The sequence below is a fragment of the Stigmatopora argus genome, chromosome 5 (assembly GCF_051989625.1).
Source record: "Stigmatopora argus isolate UIUO_Sarg chromosome 5, RoL_Sarg_1.0, whole genome shotgun sequence".
Taxonomy (NCBI): domain Eukaryota; kingdom Metazoa; phylum Chordata; class Actinopteri; order Syngnathiformes; family Syngnathidae; genus Stigmatopora; species Stigmatopora argus.
This window is the reverse complement of record NC_135391.1, coordinates 14,879,140-14,907,018: the sequence shown is the minus strand read 5'-3', so window position 1 is coordinate 14,907,018 and position 27,879 is coordinate 14,879,140. Positions and strand designations below refer to the sequence as shown.

The following is a 27,879-nucleotide window of genomic DNA, read 5'->3' as shown; positions in this document are numbered from 1 at the left end:
TTTATTTTGGTTGATTAATTACAGTCATACTATATTGAGGTATGTAAAACGGGGGAAAAAGTGAGGTTAAACTTGTAATACTGGACTGCGTTCATTTTAAAAGGATGTGTTTCATATTGCACCAACTTTAAAGTGTTGCTGAGCAGATACTGCCTTCAGTTCTTAGTAAAAGCTTGCTTTATGGAAGGCATGAAGCATGATTGAATTAAAGAAAGTATGAAAACATGTCTTTCTATCTGAGCCATTCTAATATAGTACCAGAAGTTGACATTGCTTTGGGACGTTGACAGAAGGGTAAGACTGACCTCGGTTTTTGCCGGAATTTACCGCTTGAGCTGAACGTTAATTAACAAGGACTTAGCTCGGGGGTTAAGGGAATCATTTTTTTTGTCAATGCTTTAACTTGTTAGATGAGTCACCGCTATGATGTTGCAAGCGACTTACTGCTGTGTAGGTCTCCAATGCATGCGTAAACCGGGATTTCCTATGGTCTTTCAGTCTCTATAAATCATGGCATAAAGAGCCAATCAAAGTGTGTTTGATCCATGGGATCTGCTACGTGAGCCCTGCGATGACCCACATATCACATGACCTCTAAAGGTGGTCTCTCTCAGGCCCCATGCCACCTCAGACAGCATTAAAGGTGCATTAAATTACTGTTTGGCCCCACAGGGATTTGTCTTATTGAAATAGAGCAAGATAGTCAGACTTTTTTGTGGGTTACTATGAGTCTGAGGGAGCCGTAAACTCTAAAGTACTATAAATTACGTTGATATTGTGGCTGTGGAAAATATTGCCCTAAGAAGAATAAACTCCTTAGTTTTCCTTTGACAAACGCATAAATTAATCTTTCAAACCTAAGCCAACCTTAACTATACTTAGTACATTTTCCTTCATAAATTAAACAAAAAACCTTCATCAAAGAGCAGTTGACAAATGAGGAAACCATTGCTAAGAAATACAGGGTTTTTACTCCAAATATAGGCAGCGCTGTGGATTTTAGGAAAAATAAGCAATAATAAATCAGCATTATAGGGATTTAACCCTCTATGTAGTGATGGTGAGGCAGTTGGTTGAGCAGGTTGTCCATTGATTTAAGAATCGGTGATTCGAATCCAGCTCTTACTTGTGCACATTGTCGTTGTAAAAATTGCTGGCATCCAAAATGGATAATTTAAGGAGAATCAACTGGGTGAGCTAATGGTAAGTAGTACTTCAGCCTCAGAGAAACTGGCGTCAAGACTGAAACACAAACAATATGTGGAGTAATTAGATTTTAACTGCCCTGCGATTGGCTGGCCACCAACTCAGGGTGTCCCCCTGTGAGGATAAGCGGCTCAGAAAATAATTGGTTCTTATTGTCACAACATTAAGAATTACTCTAAATATGGAAACCAATATATTATAAAAAGAAACATTAATAACAAACAAATAGTTAAATTCATACTCTACCTGTTTCACAGTGACCTGTGTAACAAACCATAACATTGTAACCTCCAGGTACGAGAGGATTGTTTTGTTTTGTTTTTTTACCCTGAGTGAGCCATCTATTGTGTGGGAAAATGAAGTTGCCTCTGGATAGATGTGAACCTTGATCCTGTGGAGCCAAGCATGGAGGCCCAGACCACTGAGGATGATCCCCCAAGCTTATGAATTACTTTTAATTGAGTTCTCACAAATCAAAATCAGGTACTATATGCTTTACTTTTCTAGTCTTTATATTATGGGTATGGAGGAATCTGAGCTTATAACTACTAGTAGTATAGACAGATTTAAGATGCATTTTATTTGTTTATTTAGAAGAATGCTTTTTTAACTCAAAGATTTTTGGTTGAAGATAAACCTCATGGGCAACCCAGCGAACGAATGGTTAGCGCATTGGCCTCATGGTTCAGAGATCAAGGGTTTAATCCCAGGTGGACTGCTGTGTATGCTTGTATGTTCTGCCTGGGCCTGCGCGGGTTTTCTTTGGGTACTCAGGTTTTCTCTCACATCCCATGCAAACCTGGATGCTAGAGTAGCTGGTTGTCCGTCTCCTTGTACTCTGCGATTGGCTGGCCACCAATTTAGGGTGTTCCCTGCCTGGTGCCCATACTTGGCTGGGAAAGGCTCCAGCACCTCCCACGACCCTTGTGAGGATAAGCAGTACGGCACATGAATGAATACATGAGTAAGCATAATATACGCAAAGCGAATGTTCTGTACTTGGTCTCTATGACTGTGACACAGCCATTTCACCGAAATGACGATGCCTCGGCGTGCTGAATCACTGTGACCACCACCAACTTGCAAACTAAATCTTCTGGAAAAATGGCAAAAGAACAAACAGGGAGGAAGTGAGAAGAACCGCAGAAAATGGGCTGATAACAAGAAACAGAACATTTCCACGTCATAGAGCTGTCCCATGTGTTTTTCGAATAGAAAACCATTGTGCAAACTGGATCAAATCATTTATGGACATCGGGTAGTGAATCAGAGGATCTTCCATAAAATGTAAATGCAGGCATGATTAAAAGAAAAAAAACAAATAAACATTTAATTTTTTTGTTCAAACCTTTATACATCATTCATTTAAGTAAGTAGTTGACATTGATGGCTTTAGATGTCTATTCCATTTTGACTGGAAGAGGCTGGCCTCTCCCAATTAAAATGGATTGAACGTCTAGCGCCGGGACTACCCTCTCGTCTACCGGGTGAACCCCAATGTAGACACTCTGACCCGGGGGCAACGAGTATGCCCACACCTGTTTATCACTTCTCACCGTGGCCGACTCCAAAGTGGAAGAGTCTCCAACCCCCCTTGAGAGGAGTGGTAGGTACCACAACATAAGCCTGACTACATCTGGTCAGAACTTCTTAACCTCACGCATTAGCCCAGGCTCCTTCCTAACCAGAGAGGTTACATTTCATGTCCCAAGAGCCAACTTCTGCAGTCAGGGAGTGGACCGCCAAAAACCCTATTGGTGTGAATATCAGCCATTGAACTCTTGTGCGGACCAAAAGGCTGCTCCAAGACCTTGCCTGCGAAGTGGTCTTGGTTCACTTCATAGCAGAATGTGGTGCAGTTCGCATTATGCGTGAATGCGACTGCACTGTGGTTTGGACCAAAGCTAAAATCCTAAAATAACACACCTATTGGCATGTAATTGCCTTCTATATCCATGGCCATTATGGGAAATGTCGATTGGTTAGCAGTACATTGGCTAACATGAATCGGATTCAACATGGAGCCACGAGGAGACGGATGTCTTTTTCATATTTACACATAAAATGGATGTTAAATTAACGCAGTCTGCCAAATGTCATGCAAACGCTTGGCTTCGGTGAGGGCAGGCGCGGTCTCGATTCCCGCTGGTGGCGGTAGGATTGTGAGTGCGGATGGTCGTTTGTCTCTCTGTGTATCCTACGGTTGACTGGCAACCTGTCTAGGATGTAGTTTGCCTTTTCCCCGAAGTCAGCTGGGTTAGGCTCCAGCAACCCCCACAACCCTTTCAAAGATGTGTGGTATGGAAGATGAATGAATGAATATTGTAAAAGGCTGAGGGTTTAAAAGAGAGACAAAAAGTAGCAGTTTATAGTCTGAACATCACAATATTTGTAATTTTGGACAAAATGTATGGTCAACATCACTTGATGGATGTATGTGCATACAACTAGAAGAACAAGCAGGTAAAACTGGGTGACATCTTTTCTTTTTCAAGAGAAAAAGGTCTGCTCTGCAAAACATGCACCAAAGCTAAAGTTGTAAGTAAAATTAAAGTCAGATTTGTGCATATTCTAGTGACATGTATTAAGATGTTTTGTTTATGAATATCAATCATTAAATTTTATTATGACTAGATCATTTACGGGTAGTAGAAATGAACCTGCTGATGGCAGGTAAGATACTGGTGTGTGGCCATAGCGAGCACTTCTGATGTTGCTCACAGTGGTGCTCAGTGCGCTCAGGAAAGTTGTTTGTATGCTCAGACATGTGAAAAATTAGAGAGAACATTGCTCCCAACCATAAAAAACATGGCTAAAGCTACAGTACAACATGGATGTCAGCAAAAACAATAAACCCTCAGAAACTGAAAGAAGGAAACAACTCAATACAAACAAAGTGACACCTGGCCAAAACGCAGGGGGCTTGCAGGGATACCAATTGGTTGACACAAAGAACTTGGCTGATAAGAACAGGTGGAGAAAACAACATGTTGACAAAGCCAGAATAACAAGACAACAAAAAACAAAACCTAATCAAACCAAAGCCAATAAAAACACAGATTGTGACACCTTTATCTCTAATGAAGCTTGGGTGACATTTTGAATACATACACTTGCTGGCTTCCAAAAGGATTTTAAGTAAAGCCAACAATTTAAGACAGATGTAAAATTTCTTATTGATTGGAATCATAAAGACAATGGAAAAATTGAGAAGGATTATATTGGTGCGCATTTGGTACTGTAGAGCGGATGTACAGTTAGTTGAAACTTTCATGGCCAAAGGAGACAACCGGGAGTCAACAGTTGGATGACCAGACATGTAGGAATGAGTCTTCTTTGAGCCATAACTGACAGCGGGATGACTTGTTGCCATGACCTCAGGACCTGAAGCTGGTAGTTGAGCTGAGGCTTAGAAGAGAGGAAGGAAGTGAATAGGTGGAGAGAATAACCCCATTAACCTCAGTTTAACACACCTCAGTTACTTGAGGTCAGAGGACAAGCGAATAACAATGACAAACATAAATAGGTCGACATTTACCGCTTGAGGCATGGTTGTGCAAACGAGACAAATAAGAAAAACTGAGTGTGTAACTTTCAAATCCGAACCGTTCTGGTAAGAAGTCAACTCAAAGTATTTCACAAGCATTCAATACTTGTTGACATCTACTGCCAAACTAAACAAAGCAAAGACAATCACACTTTGTGTATTCCAAACAAATATCTAAATTATCATTTCCAGGCAATATCTTCATGTTAATTGATATTTGTGTTGTGACGATTTAACCTTTTAAAAAAGATTTTGATCAAACATGCGGCAACGCGGACGGGAGGCTATAAAGGTTTTGGATTTTTTTATTATAGTTTCGTTTAAAAGTTTTTTCCCCTCTAATTAATTTTATCTAATTTTTTAAAAGTTATTTTCTGGAATATTTAATAATATTTATTACTTTTTCTTATTCTCTTATGATTAGTTTTAGTATTAGTTTATCTTAGCCTTATAGTATTAGTTTTAGTTTTTTACAAATGAAGTTAAGGGTATGAGTCAAGATTAAAAAAAAATAAAATAAAATACACAAAATGTATTCAGCCCTGTTGAATTTTGACATATTCGCTGTAAATATTGCTTCTGCAAATGAAGGGATAAGCGTCTTACAAGTTTTAGTTAGTTTTGTGAACAAAAAAAGAGCTTCAGTTGTTTCTTGCTTTTAATTATACCTTTCATTTATTTCAGTTAACAGAAATGTTTCTTTCTCAAGTGGTCGTCATTTCCATTACCAATAACCTTGACAGACAATATAACGGTACAAAGAGTACATATGTTTCTTCTTCTGCGTAGAACTATGTGCTGTACTGATGAAAGTTAAGATATCTCAAGCATTTAAACGAGTCCCGCTTGATTTCAGTTAACAAAAATGTTTCTGTCTCATGTTGTCGCCACTTTGTTCATTTCCATTACCAATAATAACCTTGACAGACAATGTAACAGTAAAAAGAGTACATATATTTCTTCTTCTGCATAGAACTATGTGCTGTACTGATAGAAGTTGAGACATCTCAAGTATTGAAATGAATCCCACTTGATTTTTAGACAAGACACACCCAATCGCAATATAATTAGTTGATGCATGTACCCTAAAGATGATTGCCAAGAGCTGAAGTGGGATTCACAATAACCCCTCAATGACCAGCCTGCTGATTTTAGGAGCATTTAATTGGGTGTGTAAAGTGTAATGAATATTAAAAGACCAAAATAATCATAGTTGATGCATGATTTTTGAGCAATGCCATATTTTTAGGGCTTGGAGTTTATAGAATTTTTAATTTCGGGTAAATTATTTCGTGGTTTGGGCTTTAAAGCGTTAAAACTGTTCTTTTATTATTCGTCAAAAACAATAAGTACCATAATCTGAAGGTGATGCACATATATTTCATTCATAATAGAGGAGCAGATGAGGTGAAACCTCAGCAAAGCATGGCAAATAAACTGCAACAATGCAACATGGGTTGCTTAGTGAGGACACTTTGTTTTCTGGGCGTAGACTGCACAAGATGTAATTCCACAGAGTTCGAGGCAAAGACCAACAGTTGAAAAATGACTTCCAAGTTCCTCGTTCCGGCTCTTATTCTACAAGTTAGCAGCAATGCTGTCCATTTCCCAAGAGCACTAATAAGGGAGCATTCAGTTCCTCTCTTTACAGTGTCACTTGGCCAAGGAAGATTTAAAACTATCCAGATGGGATTTTTTTAAATAAATAAATGTAATATGGGAAGCAGGCTTGGATCAAATTTGGGAATCTCTTAGAGCAAACACTGGTTGAATATTCTATCTGAAAGGTATACTATATTTAAATACATGAAAACAGTGTTATACTTGAAAATATAGGTCAATATTTTATACCACATTTTTTTTCCATGATAAATTAAACACCAGCAGCAGCATATTAACTACTAGTATTAAACAAACCTGTCATTTCATTCCATTTCAGTAGTTCCTGGGCTCTGATCGTCAATTGATTGTGTTGATTTCCATCTTGGTTGAACATTCTCGTCAAGAGACATGGTATGGTCCAAAGAGAAACCCTGGCTGACTTGATCATGGCCTGCATGCAGAAACACGCGTTTAGATATAGCATCAACACATAAAAATCTATCTTCAGGTTCTACTCAAGTGTTTTGAATTTTCAATCACAAATATATAAGCTGTCTGACCATCCAAACAAGCTTATCAATGTAGGCTGTAATTATATTTATTCAAACATTGTTCCAAAATCACATGTGTGCCCTTTGACATTGCTTCTTGGCTACTTAAATTAAGATCAGATCAGCTAATTGTGCTGCTGTAATGGACAAATGGAAATATTACATGGGCAATCGATCTGTAGTGATTTTAAGAAATACAGCTGTGTTCAAAATTATTCAATGCCTGCTCTATGTTATTGTTTTTTTCTGTAATACCAGAAATGTCTTATTCACTCCCCCCAAAAAATCGACATTTTTCAGTAGGGTGTAATCCATCCTGTTATTTACAAATCAATTATTAGTTTTAAAGTTTAATGTCCAAGTGACCAAGTGGTTTAGTTTACTTTTCATTCAGCATGGGGACAACTGTACTATTGTGTATAAAATCATTTGGCACTGAGTAAAAAAAAAATCAACAGTGATAGATGAGCATTAACAGCCAGTCTCCGCAATTGAATGTCTGTCGTTGTCACTAGCAGGCATTTGAGTTAGGTGAATTGTAACCATTAGTACAGTTTTATTGGCAACACCCTTTTTCCCCTCTGCCTCCCTACCATTACCTAGCTTTCATCTTTATCTTTTTTTATCTGGCAGCACCTCACTGCAAGTGAATTGTTTCCTATGTTGCCACAAGCAGATGCTTAAAGCCTTAGTGTCTTTATTCTTTTGTTTCTGATTCTGCTCTGATTCTGTCTGTCACAGCCAGGAGCAACTAAGGCCAAGCATGCCTCAAGGGTGAATAATTAGCCCAATGTGTAAAGTTGTGGTAGTCATTGTTTTGTTATTGTACTGCATTGTCATTACAATAGAAGCCTTTCAACTTAAGGGACAGACAACACCCTTACCATGCGCAATATCACAGAAACATTAGTTTTTTTCCACCATTATCCTTTTGACCAAGAAAACACCCAGAATTGTTGCAACACTGTATCCTCGGAAACACACCCATACACGCGCAATCTTGAAAACATCTGCGTAATGACGTAGAATGGTAGGAAAAATTCATTGATACACGAGTGGTGAGCTATTTTTTGTGACATGCTTACAGCAAAGAGGAGTTTTATAGACAAGAACTTAGTTTGTGGGCAATGGGAGGGTGATCCCTTCAGACATCACTGCTTCATTGTGGGAATCTGAGATCATGCCTGCCCAATGACGCAGGAAGTTGGAGACCACCTCACAGCTCGGTTTAGAGTAATCATGACCGACTTTGCACTTGAAGTGTTTCCCTGAACTCAGATACCCGAGGGGAAACTTTTTTAACTTCAAGTTTCACCTAGTCTGCATCATGAGAGAGCCAGATTATGGCCTAGATCATCATTAGGGGAAATACAGGAAAAGAATTACTCCTTCAATCTATTTATAGGCCCCATATTATACTCTTTAAAACCCAATATAAATGATGTTTCATCATCCATAGTCACTATGTGCAACTGAGTATCTTCCCAAAACCATAACGATTTAAAAAATAGACGCACCTTTTTTGCTGTGTTGAGGTTTTTTTTTTTGTAAAACTTTTGATTTCACTTCCTGGGTTAATGAGTCGCATGCATATTGGGCCAATCAGGTCATCCAATTCACATGGCAAAGCCTTACATACAGGTCGTCCTTAAGTTATGCGCGAGTTCCGTTCCTCCGCTGACATGAAGAATATACATGCAAACCGATTTGTCCCATTACGGTCCTCGTTTTTACGCGCAAGTTAAGAGAAGTAAAAACACAGAATACTGATGTCTTTGGGCAGTCCGGTGGGCACAAGGAGACAGACAACCATTCACACTCACACTCATACCTACGGGCAATTTAGAGTTTTCAACCAGCCTACCCTGCATGTGATGTGGGAATAAACAGGGGTACCCGGATAAAAGCCACGCAAGCCCGTGGAGAACATGCAAACTCTCCACAGAAAGATCCGGACCAGGGATCAAACATTCGGTCTGGGAACTGCGGTACCAACGCTTCAAACGCAACAAACACTTCCCCACCAAGCCACCCTCTCTATAATCATGATCATACAAAAAACGCAATTTAATTGTTTAATGTTAACATGCAAATTTCACACAGTGAGGACTGATCTAGGATTGAACTTGCGATCCCAGAATTGAGTCCGCCACGCTAAACACTTGCCTATCAACCTCAGCCAATTGCTCCCCTAATTAATGATTGCAATTCCCCTTATACGTATTTTATCACATAGGGCACACTTAAAAGTTTTATAAATTTTCCCCAAAGTGGACAGAGTGCCCTATCCGTCAGTGCACCTTTTGTATGCACTAAATTCAAGATTCTGTAGATGTCGCTGTATGACGCTGACAGCTTGACTGCCTGGGTACATTGCTTGCTGACGCGCTATATGTATATAGTGAAAAGGCAGATGTCTGAAAGGGAATGTGCATGCGCATATCATGCTTAAAGCAAGACAATATTAGTAGTCGACGATGACGTTTTCGTCTGCTAACGTGATCGAGACGAGATTGTTTTTTATATGGCGTACACAATTTGAAATGATCAAAAGATCAATAAGTTGACAGGTATGTAAACACTCGCCTGCCAACAGACTTTCAATCCAGTCCAATCATTCAATCTCTGTCAGCCCTCCCAGTTGAAATGTATAAGAATGAGTGAAGGTGAAGATTTCTCTGTTCACTGTTCTGATTGGATTATGGTTTTTTTCTTGTATGTACTCGGAAATTTTTCAAAAACAAATAAAAATGGTTTCCCTCAAAATGTTTCATTGTCATTTTGCTTCTGATAAAACAAAAACAAACCTGTTATAGGAAAGGTGGGTTCCAGTGATGAATAACTGCTCTGCACGGTCTCTGTTATTGTGTCTGGACTGTCATCTTCATCAGGAGGGACAGGATTCTCTCTTTAAAAAAATGTGTGAGTGATGCTGTGTATGTGTAACCCAGCCCCCTGAAAATTACTTTACAGACCACAGTTGGCTGACCAAACCTTGAGGGAATTCTCTCATTACATTTTACAAACAGTGGGGATGCTAGGAACACCAAGAGTAAAGCCTTCCAATGTGCCTCATGGGTTATTGAAACAAAATCGGATAAATCGCAAAACCATCGCGCCCGTCAATTTGTCCATGGAACAATACATTTTTAAGACAGGGACAGTGTTAGATAAAGGGAGGAGTGGGCGACCGAGCACAACTAAGGAAAACAAGCAATTGTGCAAAACAATCCTTTTCACGTTCTCTCACAAAGTCCTTGGGTGCCACGTTCAACCAGATATCACTCCCCTGGATTTCTTGCTATGGGGCTATGTTAAAGATATCATGTATTGAACAAAGATACGGAACATTACTGACCTAAAGCAAAATATTACTTTTGCCGTTGCCACAACTGATGAGCCTATGGTTCTGCGAATATGGCAAGACATTCAGTACTGTCTTGATGCACTTCGTGCAAGTAATGAGGTCCATATTGAAAGTACATTAAATGAGGTTAACAAAAAACTTTAATAAACGCTTCATACAGTCAACAAAATTTGAATAAAATATCCTTCCTTTCGTGTAACACACTTAAAATTGTTGTAGTGCTGTCCAAGTGGTACATTAAGGAAAAGATCACAAAGAAGGTAATCATACAAGACAATTACATCTAGCTGCCTGGTGGCATAGTGGTTCACTCGCCTGACTTCGGTGCGGGCAGGCGCGGACCCAATTCCCGCTGGTGGCGTTATGATTGGGAGTGCAGATTGTTGTTTGTCTTTCTGTGTACCCTACGGCTGACTGGCGACCAGTCTAGGGTGTAGTCTGCTTTTCGCCCGAAGTCGGCTGGGATAGGTTCCTACACCCCTGCAACCCTTTCAAGGATGGGCGGCATGAAAGATGAATGAATGAATGAATTCTGAGATCAGGGGTTCAGGAACAGGTTGTGACCAAGGTGGTTTGCAAAGAGCCGCTGCACCCGTGCGCGTCGCAATCTTGGATCAGATCCCAAGGCTTGTTGAGCACTCTAAATTGCCTCTAGGAATGAGTGTGACCATGAATAGTTGTTTTTCTCATTGTGCACTGTGATTGGCTAGCACCCAATTCAGGGTGTCTCCACAGGCCCGGGGAAAAAATGCAAACTTCACACAGGTGGACCGACCTGGATTTTAACCCCCACTGTGAGGGTGACGCGCTAACCACTCAGCCGCCGGGCCGCCCGAAATTAAATATATTATTATAAAGTTGGAATTTTATTTATTTAATTCTAATTTAATGAGCATGGTATTGTTCTGTGAACATATATACATATATCACTTTGTATGTCAAGAGTCCATCAAAGTTATATACTCATCAACCAACCTTTGCTTCTTCTGAACATTGGCACATGGTCTGACAGCATCCTGCAAACTTCGGATTCTGGTCTTCTTCTCATTGAGCACCGTCACAAAATGGGTATACAATTCTCGTGTCATTGTTTCCTTATCTTGAACATGATGTTCCAGCCTAGTAAGATAGAAGACCCAGATACAAAAGTGCTCAAACAAAGTTTTTTTGTGAATTTCTTATTGAATTAACATACAAAACAAGAGGACTAAAATGTTAAAAGCAAAGCGCCATTTCCCAGAAAACATAAGCCTAGTTTGGAGCAATGGGTGTAACCTTCACTACTCAGTGGCACAACTGGAGATGATGTCATAACGGTTGACTGTGTATAAAAACATCTGGCAGTGAGTACGAAAAATCAACAAGTTTGCCATCAAGCAGCTTCACTGTTGTATGTGTATATAAATATTACTATTCTGTTGGTGTTGACATATTTTGGCCTTCATTTACTTTGTGTTTGAAGGTTCAACCCCAAACAACAAAACCCCCCACAACACCCCCCCAAAAATAAAAAACGCTGAAACTCACTCCTTCAGTATTTGTGCATGTTCCTCTTTCAGTTTACAATTCTCCTCCAATAGCAGCAAGTTTTCTTTCTCCATTTCAGTGCTGTGTTTGAGCGACTGACCAATCATCTCCCGGATAAGCAACACTGGGTCTGGAGTAGGACGAAGCTTCAAAGACCCTAAGCGAACCTGAAAAGTGAAAGAGACAAATCTATGAATACTAACTTTGGGCCTAGCAACGCACAAAGTTGGAAGAATTTTCAAAACAGAAATTACCGTCATAGTGAAAAAATAAACTTGACTTTTCATCACCAGTGCCTTCCAAAATGTGCATTTCAGTTTCAGCAAACATTTGCACTTGTGTGCCATCCCCAGATGATCGTATGAAGGTGCAAGAAACTATTAAATCACATTTTCTCTGAAGTGTGTGACTTTATGTGATAGTGAGGTTTTTTCTGGGAGAAATACAGGAGAGATTCATAGCCAACGGCTAAACTAGGAGAGTCAACACAGTTTCCTGCTTTTGCTTCTGGTTTAAGAAATCACAGGCGACTCAGAATAAGTAAATGTTAGAACTCATTCACTACTATTGAAAGCGATAGACGGCAAATCTATTTGAACTGGGATGACTGGCACGAATGATCATGTTTTACGGCCATTGGCAGCGAAAGACATTCCATCCATCCATTTTGAATGGAAGGGGGTGGCAGCAATCGTAAGCTCTATTGCGCTGACATGTGCACCACAGGGTTTCTGGGCTGTGCCTTCGAGATAAGGTCAGAACCTTGGTCATCCAAGAAGTGCTCAGAGTAGAGCCGCTGCTCCCCTACATTAAGACAAATCAAATGAGATGGATCAGGCATCTGATTAGAATGCCTCACGGAAACCTCCCTGGTGAGGTTTTCCAAGCACGTTAGTAACTAATATGACGGACAATTACTTTAACAAAACTGTCACTTTAACTACCTAGCAAACAATTGTCTGTTTATTGCCTTTGTGGTCAAGATTTTCCCCTCTCTGCCACGGCGGCACTTTGTCCAGGTCTCAATGATGTGCAGGTTGTGATGCGCTAGAAAACCAGACGCTTATGAGGTGCTAAATCTTAAATGCTCAATGTCAAGGTCTTAGTCCTACTATAATAAAATTGCCATCTTCAAAAGAACTCATAAAATGTGAACTTGTCATTTTTGTCCTGGGCTGATTTTGTCCTGGCAGGCCATACAGCTGTTTTCCTGCACATTGTGAAACATGTTCCTGAAGAATGGATATTTGTGTTGAAACACTAGTGTAGATTCCAAATACTAATCTGTTCAATCTGTCCACTTTGTCTTGAGTGTTTCTTTATTAGCATGGTTTCACCCACTGCATGTTTATTGCACACTGTTGTTTTATAGCCTTAAGTAGTTTTTTTATGATTATTATTTCAGAGGTTGTTTAACCTTTAAACTATACTAAATTCATTGTGACTTGTAGTCACAATAACAATCCTTGAAACTTTTGAACTGTTGATGCTGTGACAAACCCATTCAAATTGTGACAGCAAAATGCAGTGCATTTTGATAATAGTTAAACTAACAGCTACCAAGAAACTTAGTGCTAATACTATTTAATTGTACCACTTAATGAATAAAACCTATAGTAAAAAAGCCAACACAAAGAATAGTGAAGACATTGGAACTTTAAAATTTAGAAAATTGCTTCTTACGTCAAAGTGATGTGACACTAGATTGTAAAGACAGTGTAATTATTAGCTCCAAATCTAAAAAAATTAGTACGGGTACTGTACAAAACAGCCCAGGAGTGCACAATATATGAAAGTAAGTCAATTTATTATAGCCGCGTGACAACAAATCCTCTTCTCTCCCACTTTATTGATCATGTTTTACCAAAAAACATTGATCAGTAATATCCCAATTTACGTACATATTCATGAAAATACAGACATGACTTGATGTAGAGCACTATTTTCACAGGAACCCCAACGAATTCAAGGACACCAAAATTAAAATGGTGGTAACTCATCAGGGGGATTTTGCTTTAGAACTGCTGCTTGCTTATGGCTTGAATCTCAAAATTTTACGTAAATACATAAGATCATAAATACTGCTGTCCAATTTCCCTTAAACAAAGCAATGAAAGTCCCCCCGAATTCCAGCTCAGGAGCATAACTATGATGTTGATGCTACATCACACCTATATGCATAACTGCATTTGTGTGATCTGGTGTGTAAAAAGAAAAAAATGTCTCATAATTCAACTCTTTCATTCTCCCTTGCTTTCAAACTTTTCACTCCAGTTGCTGACTAGCATTAACATGACAGGGGGATCAGCAGTTTTATAAATTAACTGAATAAATAAAAAGTATTGTAAGTGGAAATAACACATGGGAAGACCACCCCAGATCTAAGAAGAAGGATGCTCATATGAGCTCATAAAACAGTGCAACATAATAATGTCACATTGATCCAGTGCAGACTCCCCATGAGAAATGTGTTTGACACAGGACTGTGACTCACCGTTTGGGCAAGATGTTCTTCTAATACTACAAAACGATGAGTCTTACCTAGGTGAAAGCCTAGTCAGAGGACTGGCTGATGAAATAGACTGAGGCTATACTGACATCTCACTTCGCATATACCGAATGCTGAGTATTACTGTTTGCTAACTATCTATCTCAAATAATTGCATCTATAAATTACAAGGTGTTTTTTGAGCCCTTTCGTTTGTGCTATAATTTTCCACCAATTTGCTTTTCAACCTGCTGCTGCCTGTTAACTGATAGTAAAATAAATCGTTTGGCAATAAATCAACTAAGTGATGGGGATAATGTAAAGTACAAAGTTGATGTAATATCAAATTATGTAATAGATTTAACTATGATTATGATACAGTACCTGAACTTGGATAGCAGATGTTTTAAAGTCTAGTTTAGAGCTGAAGAGTGTTTCTAATATGACCAGCATACAGTATACTGTAATAACAGTTACTATATAAAATATGCTTTAAAGGCTAATATCACAACTCCAGCAAGCAATCACTCGGTGTCAGCCTCTCCCAATAAAAATTGATTGGACACCTAGCACCGTCAAAGAGTTGAATGGTTTCAACATATAGTGTTAAGACAAATAAGTTATATGTATCATAATAATAGCTGTGATTCAGACAATATACTGTACATATTCCAGACTGGACAATTAACATGTATACTTGTGTGATTGTTTTGAGTTACTGTTTTCCGAACAAACACATTTATAACTTGTTGAACGGTATTCAAACCTACTATAGTAAACAAATACTCTTGAGATAAAGGGGTTCTTTAAAGACTTCAATCCAAGCAAATGAGTAGCATATCATTAACATTTCATCCTATTTCAAGTATATGCACCCTAAAATCAGAAGTAACAACGGTGATGTTTAAATCCAATCAAGCTGCTGCACGCTAGAGGAATTTGTTTGTTATTGATTCCAGGTCTTTGTAGAAAGAAGAAAGGGAGCTCAGAATACATTTATTTTCCTGGGCATCTGCTTTTCCCTTGAGACAGAGATAAATCTAGAGGTCAATTTGCCTCTTCCAAAGGTGTGGGAGGTCTAAGATGCTCTTACTAAAATAACACCAGAATTCACATACATTTATAAACTAATTGTAAGAAAAACCTTGCCACCAGACATTAGTTTGATAGTCATTGATAATATTTCATCACTTAAATTTGAATGATCAGGAAATCAGATGGTAAATCTAAGTCAAATGACAACATGCTCCAATGTGTGGTCTGGTGTTTGTTTATGTGTGTCCCCACACATCTAAAGCAGACCATAAGGTCAAACGAGAGCAGAAGGTGTCAAAGACAAGGTTCTTCTGAACACGTCAGAGTGAAAGTGACACCAGAACAATGTGAGCCACAAAGGCAGAAAGGTTTGCATTCCATTGCAGACGAGATATACATGGATTTAAATTAACTACTACATACCATGCAGGTCAGACAACATAATGTCCTTAATCCTTCAAAGGGCACACATTTAACTCTTTATCTCTTCAAAAATGATTGCACATCAACCATTGTCAAAGGCAGACAAGCATGAACATTCACAGCCAGTTTAAATGAATTCAGTGTCTACTGTTCTCAATGGCTGGCAATGAGTTAAATGGTAGGAAATTAAAAAAATTATAAATATATGAATAAGAGACCCAAAAAGGGTTAATCATTTTCAGCAATTTCTTTATTAGAAGAGGTCTGAAATTTCATTTGCATACCTAAATAATTTAAGTAACCATTTTTTTACATGAGGGTTTTTTTTTGTACTTTAAAAAAAAATTACACTAGGTGTTATCTTTTCCTTTAAGCATGATCACCAAGCAAGCAGAAAAGTGGTATTCTCACAGAGGGACAGTTGTATAAAGTGACTTAGTGTCCTTTGGATAAAAAGTGTGGGCATGGAGAAAAGATCAGTGCCATCAGAGACCACACAGGCGTGGGGACAGATAGAGAGCAGGAAGTGAGTGGCGAGCTCTGCAAGGCCATACCTGATAAAAAAAATGTTCGTTCCCACAGTTAGTAAGGGAGGAAACCTAATAAAGCAATAGATCAAATTGGAAATTTCAATTCTCTCTTTGCTTCTAAAAAGATGGCATAATTATATACAGTGACCCCCCGGGTTACGGCGGCCCTACCTTATGATTTTTTCACGTTAAGAAATGGAATATGACATTTTATCATCCACTTCTTACGGCATTTTTCCCACCTTACGGCATTAACAAGAATTTCTCGCGCACAGCCAAAAAGTTCCAAAATTTAAACATGGCGGTCAGTGTGGGTCACGGTGTCACTAAGATGCTGGTCTGCTAGTGGTTGGTATCCCGACGTCACTAAGATGCAAAATCCCTCACACAATACCTGAGAGAGATGCTACGTCTTTCTCTCGCTCTCTCTCTGTCTCTCTCTCTCTGTTTATCGCTCGCTTAGTTGCGTATATATAACTATATAACAATCATTTCTATTGCCTGCCATAGAACAATTTCGCATCCCAACTCCAGAATGGATTCATGTGTTAACCCCGGGTCCACAATAAATTAAAATTTTAACGAGGTCACATAATCATTTTGATCTTCTCTTATTAACCCTTTTGTGCACAAATTATGATTTTAAAATTAGATTATAAGATCCGTTCCACCCCCCTCAGTTGAAATGGATTGGATCTCTATTGGCATCAATGGGTGTTTTCAATATCAATTTTCCTCTTTTACTAAATACCACAACACTAGCTAGCAGTGAATGACTAAATGATAACTGATAATATGATAAATGATAACTTTTGAATAGATGTCCACTGTAGTGACCACCATTTTGGAAAGAAATGAATCAAGTTTAATTTAATGGCTGCCATTTACAGCAATAGAGGTTGAATCTACTTTAATTGGAAAGGCTGGCCTTCCTAATTTAAATTAATTGGATGTCAATCGCAGTCAATGGCACTAAAACATGATGGTTATCTCCTAGATGTGTCAGGTGCATGTGAAATTAAACAAAATTCGAAAACTCAGGGACATAAAAATAGACTTGCAAAGTAATTCAGATTAGTTATGCAAACCCCTTTCCTAGTAAAAATCTTGAGGGGTAAACATTGACCTATTCCTTATTTTCTCGATGACAGATTAGTATGTAAATATCAACTGAGGAGTAGATGTCTTACTCGGCAACATAAAACACCTGCTTTGTACCCAGTAACACTCGAATTATACTCGACATGTCTACTTCGGGGTCATGTTCGAAAAACATTAATGTCACGTCAAGTTCAACACCTGTTTTGTCCTGACCAACCTTTCTAATTTCTCAGAAAAACCTAAGTGAATATTTGACTATTCCTGCACTCTTAAATTATCAGGCTGGGCAAATAAGCTCCATTTCCACAAACATGCAATTCACAGTAGTGCAGCCTCGAGACATTTCTACACAATTCCCCATGAAAGAAGTCAAACAAATAAACTGGGTTGTACAATAAATTGAACAAGATCGTTACACTGATTGGTTAGCACTTTATTGAGAACTAATTTGAATACTATGAAATTAAACTAAAAATAATAACGCCAGTGTGTTAGTGGGGCCACAACCAAGGTGTATTTCTCTTTTTAGTCATTTTAAATACATTACTACTCCGTGACCGTGTTCCCTGTGATTGGCTGGCCATCAATTCAGTAGTTTTTGGATGGTGTGATTTATACTCAGTTGTGATTTGTAGTTTGACAAATACAGTAATTGTTTAATAACAAAAATGGGGTCGCTTTTTTATCACGAAAAAAATTGCCCTATAAAGAGTTTAGCATTGATCCTATCAAATTGATCAAAATACAAAACAAAAAGTTGTCATCTCATTTGTTAAAAATAATTTTACTTCAAATGTGTAACAATTTTAAACACACAATTGTCAAACACATTAAACTTGCTTTTTATTTATTTATTTGCTTTTGGTGAAATTTTATTGATTGTGTTTAACGTGTACATTATATATATCATTTTAAACAATCAAAGTATCTGGAATCAAATCAATTCGTGGGTGATTTATTTTCTCGTTGTCCAATACTCACTGGTGTTTTAAACTGAATAAGTTAAAACAGTGTGAACATAGAATTAATCCAGGTTCACTTGGAAAATATTGCCATGTTTATTAGGTCGTGAACATATAATCAGCACTAATAGGTGGTGATGGTGACTAAATTTAAAAAACTAAATTTGGAAATTAGCAGACTTTTGCCTCTTTGGGGGGGGGGAGAATGGTGGGGGGATACACAACACAGAGAAATCTAGAGAGAAAGGAACACGCTTTATTCAAATACTAGAAGGAGATAAGAGCCTCCTAACCATAATTAGGGCTTTTACGGTTCTTTACAGTGTTCCTGAGCCCCTGGCTTTCTCCTTCTGGTCACCTGCGCTGAACAGTGAAACTAATTAGATGCATACATGCTGCAGGCTACACCACCTGACAAGACTATGACAAAAACCCATTGAAAAGTCAATCAAACCCCGTCCCCTTCTGAACTGTTAAAGGACTGCAGGTGCAGTCCATGAGAAGCCTCACTTGGCACATCTCTTATTAGTGACTGTTGCCAGTGTACGATCAATTGACAGACTTTTTCATAGCTATCTAGACCTTTCTATTCAACCAAAGTTCAATCAGTACACGTTATTGCCGAAACATTTACAAGCTGTACCCATTAGTGAACAATCTCCTGGCCACAAACAGATGATTTGTATCCTGTGCTTTCCTCCTAGGCCACCTAGAGGCAACAGGGCTTTTCTATTTCTTCAATAATGTCTACTATAAACCTTATCTTCTTAACAGCCCCCAGTAAAAAGATTTCCCTTGCATGCATTTCTCCCTAGGGAAAAAGGCTGGTTTGAGTTGGGGGGAACAGGATGTTGAGGAATTTAAGAGCAGACTAAAGAGGCAACGATGACAGCTTTCTAAACATGGTCTTTTGTTTTCGTGGAGTAATTCTGTTTTGGTTGGATGTTTTTTTTTCTGTTACCCTCATGATGTACATTATGTCAACATTAAAACAAATATTTGCAGCTAATGTTTTTATGTGGGTTGGTGTATGTTTGGAGATGGGATGAGTATAAAAGTGTATACCCCCTCCAAAAAACTATTAATAAAAACAAAATTTGATCTTTTGTTGTTTTTAATTAGTAGTATTAAAGAATCTGAAATGTTACATTAGAAACTAGTGTATTTAACACTTTAGCACATTTTAGAACAATTGAATGACTTAACACTGCCTCTCTAAACAATACATTGTTGCTGTAACTAATGACTAATAGACTGCTTAACCAACATTGGACTCTTTTTGGGAGGGTTTGAAATATGTCAACTTGGTGACCTTAATTAGAAAAACATTGTTATCTTTTATCAGTGTGCACATACTCATTGCTCTGGTAAGGTTTATTCAGGGGTTTTGGAAAAGAGGGTCTGAAGTGGAATCTCAGAGTCAGTAAGACCAGTGTGGTTGTCATCCCTGTCAGTCCTGGCCGTCACCACTAGTGCCGTCAATGGTAGCCAGTAACTTAGATGAAAATCTGCCCTATGTGCAATACATGCTGAGTTTAATTTGACTTTAAAGTTTGTGTTTTGCATCCTCGAGACTTCCAGGCCTGTGCTTGGGTACTCGGACGTTTCGTCGAAAGACGTTTGGTCCCCGGACGTTTGGTCGACCGGACGTTTGGTCGACCGGACGTTTGGTCGACCGGACGTTTGGTAGAACGGACGTTTGGTAGAACGGACGTTTGGTCGCCGGGTTGTTACTGTTGAAACTAGCTCTCAAAATTATAATCATTAGAGAGAGAGAGTGAGTTTAATATCTAAATGTCTAATATCAAAATATCAACAATAAACTCTCTGTCATAATTTGACAGCAAGTGAACCCGGCGACCAAACGTCCGTTCTACCAAACGTCCGTTCTACCAAACCTCCGTTCTACCAAACCTCCGTTCTACCAAACCTCCGTTCTACCAAACGTCCGTTCTACCAAACGTCCGTTCTACCTAACGTCCGTTCTACCAAACGTCCGTTCTACCAAACGTCCGGTCGATCAAACTTCCGTTCGACCGAACGTCCGGTCGACCAAACGTCAGGGGACCAAACGTCTTTGGACGAAACGTCCGGTCACGCTGTACTTGTTATATAAAAATGCTGGCTTACCGAAACATGGTCACACATTTTGTGATATGAAAGTTGGAGGCAATCCAGATCGAGCCTGAAAGAGTAAATTTCCCGTCTCTTCTGTCCACCTCCCATCAATACTTGTTGAAGATCCTCCACATAACTCTCCATTGGGACCTCCATCACATTGGCTTCCCTCTTAACCTCATTTTCTGAAACTGCAAAGAAAGAAAGCAGAAAGTGGAAAAAAAGCAAAGGAATAATAGCAGACTGCAACACAAAGTTGTAAACACAAATTACGTGGCAAGGCACGCATGTACGTGGAAGACGATTCAAAAGGTATCACGCAGGGAAGCCGAGGGGAATGTCATCAGCTGTTGGACAGCTGCTCAGACTGAGCGTCCCAATTAACACATCAAACGCGGACACGCAGTGAGCGTGGAGTCTGCACATACTGTAGCTGTCGTGGCCCTCTCCCAATCTGTCAGTTCTGCAAATCAAGGAGCACTTATATTTCCAGGTGTGCTTCCACAGAGGGTTTAAAAACTCTCAACACAGGCATGCATGTACAAAGACGGGCCTTGTGGAGTTTCAAGAGCTCTATACACCTGTAAAGCTGCAGCACAGAAGTGAAAGGACAACAGAAAACAGCTTTACCTGTGTCCACTGGTTAAAGACTTATAACATTATTGGACAGGGTTTTGCCAGGTGCACTTGAATAGGCCGGGGAGAACATGCAAACTCCCCACTGTAAAGACCGACCTGGGATCAAACCATCGAGCCCAGAACTGTGAGCTCAACGCGCTAACCACTCCATCACCAGGTTGCCTGTGCCGCAAATAAATTAGCTGAAAATCATGTCCTATTATTTTAACTAACAAACGATGGAAAAAGTCCCATAGTGTATGTGCTTACCGTGTGCGGTCGTTTGGTCGCCGGTCTTTTGGTCGCCGTCTTTTGGTTGCCGGTCTTTTGGTCGCCCAGACCCAAACAACGGGCGATCAAATGACCGGCGACCAAAAGACCGGCGACAAAACAAGGTAAAACAACACGGTCTACGCATCAATAAAAGCCAACAATGGCCCTGAGCAGTTTCACTGAGCGGACGTGTGAGTGTATAAGAGTTTGTATGTACATGAGTTGTCCCCTTAGGAAGGGACGTCAGTCAGGGTCTTAACAAGTTCTCCAACAAAACACAATAAAAGTACGGGAAATTTTGAGCTTTTCTTTAGCCTAATAATTAATAGGGCATTAAGTATGACTAAATAATAATTCGCAGTTTGTATTTAGGGAATTTGAGCAACGTTTTAAATGGTAATTATCAATAACCTTCCGGGCGACCAATAGACCGGCGACCAAACGACCGAGTACCTGTGCTTACGGGTGTTAACAGATCTCTTTTTACCACAATACGCAGGCTTTTTTCCATTCCCTATAATCACCAGCAAGTAATGGATCATTTTTTTGTTTTAAGTTAGTATTTTTACCTTCTCCCTTCCATGCAGAGATGCCATCAGACAGAGTGAGATTGAATCCACAACTAAGGTTGACGGCAAAGTCCACATGTAGGAAATAATGGGTCCCGGGGTCTGTGGTCACATCGATTTGTCGGACTGCACCGCTCATGTCTCATGTCACCTTCACCTGTAGGAAATGAATGCACACAAATGGTTTGATACAATTCATGTTCCTAACATTAGAATGAACTTAAAGCTACTCGATATCACACCAGTTGCATCAAAATGCCTCATTGTTTTCTTTTCAGATTTGGCAATACAAAGCCTGTGTGTGTGTTTCAATGGGGGTCTCATTGAGTCAGTGGAAGCACATGGAGATAATCAGGTTTTGGCAGGATTTAGCGTTAAACAAAGTAATTATGTGAGACTTCACTTTAGTGTGTTTTATTCAGCAAAATCTACTATATTTCACACAATCTTATCTTCGATTAAACGCTATGAATTGCTATTTCATGTCTTAATATTGGTTTTAATTTTGTTAACAACCTTTCTACATACAGTTTTCATTTAAAGAACGAAAACAAGTTCTAATAGGGGGTTAAGAGTTTATGTTTGCTTTGGCGGAATTTAAAAACTTCCGCTGTTAACACTCTAACAGTGCCAGATAATTGTAGTGAAGATTTTATTCAATTTAAAAAAAGTGACTCAGACAGTAACTGTCCATTTAGGTAATTGGCGACACCGTTTTTTCCTGTGAAATAATTCGGAAACTTTTACTTGATTGCAGATATCCATGCTAGAACAGCTGATTATCAGTTACCACTGGAAGTATGAGGGAGTGCAACACCATGCCTGCTTAAATATAGGGCAAACAAATTGGAAATAGAGGGAAAAGGCTTGGTTAAATTAGTGGTTAACCTAAGAGGACATGGTTGGAAACAGGAGTACCTTTGGACACCTCAAATAACTCTTGAGGCATCAGCAAGAAAATGTTCTTTTTTTAGTATATATGTTGAAATGCACAAAACACGGTCTGTCATATTAAGAATTGTATAACATCTGATTAAAATTGACCCTTTGTGCTTCCAGAAGGGGCGTGGCAAGAGGAAGAGAGCAAATGAGATGAGGGAGATGAAGGGTTCAACTTTAACCTCATAAACAGAGCCCAGCTAGTCATTAGTTACTGTAACATCTGGTGTGCGGGGACCATGACCCTGTGGTAATGACAGAAAGACACTCCAATTTAGCCAGGAATGGCGTGCTGCAGAAAAAAAAAGTCCATCCTGAATCTGTTCACGTCCTCCATCAGCACACACATGCACAATCGCTGGAGTCTTTAAATTGTGAACAATAGTTCCCCTGTGACCCTTTCGCCCTGAAGGCTTTGTAATGTGTTTTCCTAACAACATAAAAATAATTAAAAACATAGCTATGTTATGGAAGACCAAAGCAAACAAGTTATTGTTCACAAGGAAAACTTTGAAGGGGAGCAGCCAAAAGCAAACAAGTTATTGTTCACAAGGAAAACTTTGAAGTAGAGCAGCCAATAGTAAAGAATTGTGCTTTTTGGATGGAGAGTGAAATACATTCACGACTTGTCTCCCGCTGCCAAAATCAGGTATTAATATCAGATTTCCACAAAAATTAGTTGCATTTCAGAATGTAAATCTCACAAAATTTTCTTGGACAAGAATGGAGAAAATCTGTGTTGCTAATTACGTCATATACCGCTCATCAAACACATTATACCTGAGTACGATTGGTCCGGTGTGAAAGTAACTTGAAAAATGTTTTCAAATTAGTCAGATCAATATACTTCACCAATTAATGATTTATTTATTAATTAATCACTTATTTTGCTCAAATTATGATAGTCATCACCCAAAGCAGTATAAGCGTAAATAATTTAAATACAATGGAAAGAAACAACTGTTCCCTTTGCCAAAGACAAACAAATGCCCCAACACAAAACCAGGTATTTCAAAATCACAATTACACTTCATTACTAATATTCTTGCTGTTTTCAAGGAAGTCTGTTAACATACAAGCGACAAGTTTAAGCTCTGTCGACAATGACAAAGTATTTCCTTTGTATTTCTAACTGTTAATTGAAATTAGATTTAGAGTAGCAGAATTGAATGGCTGCTGAAGGGGAAAAAAATAGGTCCTACATTAAAAATGAAAATTCAATGATTTCAAACTTTGTAGCACACAGGTTTCTGTTATTTTATATCTTTCAAATTTATAATAAAGGATAGTTAGAAATTACAAAAATAACACCATACTGGTGGACGGCCCGGTGGGGCGAGTGGTTAGCGTATTGGCCTGACAGTGGGGGACCTGGGTTCAAATCCAGGTTGGTCCACCTGTGTGGAGTTTGCAAATTCTCGCTGGACCTGTGTAGGTTTTCTCTGAGTACTCTGGTTTCATCCCACATTCCAAAGACATGCATGGTAGGCTGATTGGACACTCTAAATTGCCCCTAGTTATGAGTGTGAGTGTGCATGGTTGTCCGTCTCCTTGTGCCCAGCGATCGGCTGGCCACCGATTCAGGGTGTCAGCTGGGCTAGGCTCCAGCAACCCCCGCGATCCTAATGAGGATGAAGCGGTTCATTCTAAATACGTCTGGCTTTACACAGATTTATGAGTTCGGCAGTTCGTGTCGCCCTTATTAAAAAAAATACTTGTGATTTTTGCAAAACATCAAACATACTTACATTACTTACGGTTAGGACACTGCCCAGTTGCAAAGACCAAAGTTGGGCTGCGTGGAAATAAAATTAAGGTTGATTTCCCTGTTGACAACTTGAACCAGTTACTTCAGCCAATCAGAAAAACGCATCCGTTACGCACTGCGTCGTTACGTAAAACGTAGTACTCAATACCGGAAGTGTTATGTGGCGTTGACACACCAAAATGGTAAGCAAATTTTGGTCAATAAACTCCAAGCATAATAATAAATTAAATAACGATGAGGACCTATACGCGTTAAAGCGTAATTGTTGTAATTCTACCTGGATTGTAAATTTGTATCCTTAGTTGAACGGATTTGTGAGTAAGTTAGCTAGTTTTGGCTTGGTTGCTAAATTATTAGCTAGTTAATGATAGTCAATGATTATTTTTACGTCGCTTTGCTAAATATGATTCCCAGGTCGATGAATGCTAACTTGTCCCTATGGTAACGTTATCATTGAACTTGATTCCTTTGGGTAATTTTGCTTGCACCGTTATGTTTACTCACGTTGCCACGTAGCTGCAACAGTTTCCATTCATGGCATTTCCACCAAATGCACCGATGTTTAATAAAGTCTTGATCATGTTTAGAAAGCGAGTTAAAATAAAATGCAGCAAGTAAACAATTTCAGGGACTTGTAGAGTTTTTTGTGTTTTTGAGCAGCTGTTACAGCACCTTTTCCACATGTCTTGAACTTTATTTGATGGTATTGTGGGTTAAAAATGTAAATTTAAAATGCTCTGAATTAAATTTCTCTTTTGCTATTTTGCAGTCGGCCATTTTCAACTTTCAGTCACTGCTGACCGTGGTTCTTCTCCTCATCTGTACATGTGCCTACATCAGATCATTGGCTCCCAGCCTACTGGACAAGAATAAGACCGGGTAGGTACTCGTTTATCCACTTGATGTGTTTAACATCTTTTGTTTGTATACCTAACAGCAATTGAATAAATATTTGACTTGTTTTGTTCTATAGGGTGTGAGTCATGGTGATGCATATACAAAGAGTTAAACAGTAAAGGTGGATTTGATTTCTTTGATGTTCTTTTTTTTTCAGGCTTCTAGGGATTTTTTGGAAATGCGCCAGAATCGGTAAGGCATTGTGTTATTGCATAACACGTGTCTGATATTATCTTGATATAATTTGTCTATTTCAGGTGAAAGGAAGAGTCCTTGGGTGGCCTGCTGCTGTGTCATCATGGCGTTTAGTATATTATTCCTACAGTAGTCAAAGAGGAAGAAGGCAACAACAATAACAATATGGACAATGCATTTTATTGAAAGGAGCACAGACAGCAAGGATGGGCTGATGGATAACGGACAAATAGGGAAATCCTGTGGACTCCAGTACATTCATTCTTCTGTGGATGTCTGTCCTTGTTCCACCCTTGAAATGACACAGGTTGGGCAACGTCAGTGAGAATTGATATTTAAAAATCAATAACTGGGATCAAACGATGCTTGTCCAATATCTCAAACTGTTCCTAAAATAAACATGGCGACTTTGTTTTCCAGTCAGAATTGGGTTTTTTTTAAGAACAAAAGCTGCAAAACAGTCTATTAACCTATTCAAGCCCTTTGATGGTGATTAAATTAACCAGATTTGCTCTATAATAAATTCTACAATGACCACAAAGTAACTTTTTCAGTAACACTGACCCAAGAAAACAGACCAATAACTTTATCACTATTGTATTTTTTTATTATTTACTTATATGACTAATTAAAGGAGCAATTCCCCAGACTAACACCTGACAATACGAGGAACTGCTTTGAAAACTGACAGTGAAAAAATTAAATACTTATATATAAAATAAATTGAACTGTTCATTGGAAGTAATTCTTTCGTGTATTACCATAGGGCAGAGGTAGGGAACCCGTGGCTTGTGAGCCATATATGGTTCTTAATGGGTGCATATTGCTCTGCTTTAAACTGCAAGCTAAAATGTGGAACCTGCTGGTGTGAGATCTTAGTCCCGAAAGCACCAATAAGAGCATTGCGTTGCCACACCACTTTAATGCCGAGACTATTAGCAACAGCTATTAAAAGTAACTAATTGTACTTTAAAAGTGTTGAAATTACAAAAAAAAGTGATGGTATTTTTATGTCTAAATTCTTTTTTTGGCTCTCGGTCAAAAAAGGTTCCCGAACCCTGTCATAGGAAGTCTGCATACCAAACTTGGAGAATCACTGCCCTTAATCTATTGAGATGTGTCTGCAGTTCCTTATTTGGGTAGAAAATTGCACCGTTCTTGCATCATTCAGTGAGTACGTAAACTTAAACCACCAGATAATAGAAGCACACCCAGTTCTAGACAAATATTTCCTCTTTCCCCATATCGTGGAAAACTGGAATAAAGAGAAAGAATTGTTGGTACCGATCACCTCATATTGTCTGATACCAGCTGAGTGTCCGTATCCCATCACTCCCACATCGTCCGTGCCTTGTTTAGGGAGCGGGATTCATTCTGGGCCCAGCCAGGTCGAGTTCAAGTGACTTCTGCCGGTAAAGTTGCGATTACCAAGCCACGATGACGGACACACAGGAAGCTCTCAGGAATCTGTTCCTATCTTAGCTCAGCAGAGATACTGATGTGAAAGAAACACCTTAATGTATCTGTTGATGAACAAAGAGAGAAGATACGGAGGCTTTCATCAGCCCTGGATAGAGATAAACTGAGTTTGTTCTTTCTTTGTATTTTCAATCTCTTCAAAGAATACAAAGATGAACAGAAAGCCTGAAAATGTAAGGATGAACCGTGTGTATATAATGACAACAAGGGTGGCAAAAAGTCTGTCCGAACAGCAGATGAGTCAGTTAGTTCTATTATTTATTCAATTCATCCCTTGCATCCTGCTCTATTTTTGCATTCTGGTTTATTTAAACTGAGTGGTTTCTCGGTTTACCGCTATCTTGGATGACAAGTAGTTTGGGCGGCTGCTCTTGATTTAAAGCCAAACTCCCTCAAGGGCAGACAGTGTGTTTTAAATAAATGTTAAAATAAAACAATTCTCACATATCAAGTGCAAATTTGTTGTACATAATAGTTAAATACAATTGAAGTGCATTTGGCAGATGTTCCATGGATTAAAACAAGGTTTAACTTTTCCTCGGGCACTCATTTAACTCATGGGCTGTCATTGAGGGTTCTAGGCATCGAATCCACGTTGACTGGGAGAGGATGTCAGCAAATGGTCGCTGCCATATCTTCTAGTCCAAAGTCATGAGTCATCATGAAAAATGAGCATTCACAGAC

General features: G+C 39.0%; 2 protein-coding genes across 5 annotated transcripts; one reads left to right on the top strand and one right to left on the bottom strand.

Moving 5' to 3' along the window:
* Positions 1-41: 41 nt before the first annotated feature.
* Positions 42-24,729, bottom strand: LOC144074131 (DNA repair protein XRCC4-like). 3 transcript variants are annotated; one of them, XM_077600343.1, is made up of 8 exons: positions 24,605-24,729; positions 21,918-22,074; positions 20,470-20,648; positions 11,801-11,967; positions 11,249-11,392; positions 9,714-9,814; positions 6,671-6,806; positions 3,766-4,614 (listed from the first exon to the last, which is right to left on the bottom strand). In XM_077600343.1, the coding sequence occupies exons 2-7, from the start codon at positions 22,054-22,056 to the stop codon at positions 6,679-6,681; spliced, it is 858 nt and encodes a 285-aa protein (XP_077456469.1). In that variant the 5' UTR covers positions 22,057-22,074; positions 24,605-24,729; the 3' UTR covers positions 3,766-4,614; positions 6,671-6,678. The 3 variants fall into 3 exon arrangements, with proteins under 3 accessions (XP_077456470.1, XP_077456469.1, XP_077456468.1); XM_077600342.1 differs by having other exon boundaries at positions 24,614-24,702; XM_077600344.1 differs by lacking the exons at positions 3,766-4,614; positions 6,671-6,806; positions 9,714-9,814 and adding an exon at positions 42-1,242 and having other exon boundaries at positions 24,614-24,702.
* Positions 24,712-26,142, top strand: tmem167a (transmembrane protein 167A). 2 transcript variants are annotated; one of them, XM_077600345.1, is made up of 4 exons: positions 24,712-24,806; positions 25,394-25,503; positions 25,679-25,713; positions 25,779-26,142. In XM_077600345.1, exons 1-4 carry the CDS (start codon positions 24,804-24,806, stop codon positions 25,847-25,849), a joined length of 219 nt encoding a protein of 72 aa, XP_077456471.1. In that variant the 5' UTR covers positions 24,712-24,803; the 3' UTR covers positions 25,850-26,142. The 2 variants fall into 2 exon arrangements, with proteins under 2 accessions (XP_077456471.1, XP_077456472.1); XM_077600346.1 differs by lacking the exon at positions 24,712-24,806 and adding an exon at positions 24,916-25,065.
* Positions 26,143-27,879: the final 1,737 nt, after the last annotated feature.